Source organism: Corvus brachyrhynchos, unplaced genomic scaffold (genome assembly GCF_000691975.1).
Source record: "Corvus brachyrhynchos isolate BGI_N302 unplaced genomic scaffold, ASM69197v1 scaffold1254, whole genome shotgun sequence".
Classification (NCBI taxonomy): Eukaryota; Metazoa; Chordata; class Aves; order Passeriformes; family Corvidae; genus Corvus; species Corvus brachyrhynchos.
Genome location: NW_008237474.1, coordinates 59,486 through 61,006, shown reverse-complemented (window position 1 = coordinate 61,006; position 1,521 = coordinate 59,486). Strand labels below are relative to the sequence as shown.

Here is a 1,521-nt window from a genome sequence, read left to right as displayed (position 1 = left end):
GACGGTGGAGCTCTGGCACTGCCTGACACAGCACTCATTGCAGCTGTTGGCCAGCGGGCAGGGGCCGCAGGGCTGGCAGCAAGGGTTGCAGGGCCGGCACTGCTGGCACTTCTCAGGGCAGGACATGTCTCGAGCCTGGCGCTGCACCTGGCACAGAGGGCAGGGAGGAAGCAGAGCACACGCACACCTGAGACACAGCCCGCAAGGCACCCCCAGCAACACAAGGCCCCTGCTGCTTGCGCAGCTCCAGCCTGTGCGGGCCCAAACTGGGGATCCTGGGCCTCAGCCCAGCACGCTCCTTCAGAGCTCAGCCAGCCCCAGCCGTGCTGCTGCCCAGCCTGGATGCAAAGAAGCACCTCAGCCCAGCCTCAGCCTCTGGCCAGAACACACGCTCTCCCCTCTGCCCACACGAGCACCATCGGAGAACACCCCAGAAGAACAAGGAGTGGGAACAAGGGCTGGAAAGCTCAACCCTGTCCTAGAGAGGGTGGAGGAGAAAGGGGCTTCCAACTCACCTGGTTCCCAAGGAGCAGGAGGTGACAGAAGTAGATGAGACAGCCACCAGTTAGGCTGCCTTTTATGCTGGCCCCACAGTGCCTCAGGGCCCAGAGTCCATGCTGCATAAGGGACAATTTTCCTCCATGATACATATGAATGGAAACATTTCTTGGAATGGTATTGCATAATTTAGTGCCTCCCTCTACAATGATGTTGCATTTCCTGGCTTACGTCATTCTAATGACAAGCACTTCTTCTGAGAGCTGGTATGTGAGATTCCAGGATTTCTGTGGGTAAGGATGTGTCAGTGTGGACAAAAGACACAAATAAAGTGCAGAAGGGATCAGGAGTAGGCAGGTGATGCCAGCCTGGGGCACTCTGGTGGCGCTTTCTAATGCTGACAGATTTTGCCAATTCCCGCTGACAAGAGCGTCCCATCTGTTCCCGCCCTCCACTCTTTGGCTCTGCACCCAATGGCTCACAACACTTAGTGCCTTGTCCTCCAAATAAAACTTCTTTGCCTTCCTCCTCGGCCTGTACAATCCATGAGACTCCTGTAGCACTGCTGCCTGAGCTTCTGTCCTGCTTGGAGTGCTGTGTCCCTGCTCTGGCTGGGAGCTGCCCAGCAGCTCCTGAGTCACATCCCTTGCCATGGCCTGTGCCCCATGTGCTGCCCCGCAATAATGTGCGTGGCAGCGTGGCTGTGCCCCAGTGTGTGCGAGTGCCTGCACATCCCTGGGCTTGTGCACTCGTGGGAACACCCCCTGAGAGCCTCTGGCCTACACGGGGATGGTTGTGCACAGGGCAGAGCACTTGTGTGCAGCCCCCTGCCCGTGCGCCTGTGCACGTTTGCTGGGGTCTGTGCGTCTGGGTTCATCTCTGTGCACACCTGGGCAGGCTGGCAATGTGTCAGTGCCCGTTTGTGTGTCTGTGTGTGTGTGTGTGTCCACAGCTGTGCCTGAGCTCACGTCTCAGCCCAGCCATTGCAAGCCTCGTAGGGACTTCCCTGCACAGCCGTGCCAG

General features: G+C 58.4%; 1 protein-coding gene across 2 annotated transcripts in view; it reads right to left on the bottom strand.

Moving 5' to 3' along the window:
- Nucleotides 1-1,521, bottom strand: part of LOC103613758 (feather keratin Cos1-1/Cos1-3/Cos2-1) — a 4,426-nt gene that overhangs the window by 268 nt on the left and 2,637 nt on the right. The window contains exons 1-2 of one of the 2 annotated variants that reach the window (XM_008631588.2): nt 516-599; nt 1-147 (exon numbers count right to left, since the gene is read on the bottom strand). The exon at nt 1-147 is cut by the window's left edge and continues 268 nt beyond it. The exons of the other annotated variant lie outside the window; for it this stretch is intronic. Coding sequence (XP_008629810.1) covers nt 1-126 — 126 coding nt within the window. The 5' untranslated portion in view covers nt 127-147; nt 516-599. Of the gene's footprint in view, nt 148-515; nt 600-1,521 lie in introns of those variants that run through there. 2 annotated transcript variants of the gene reach the window in all.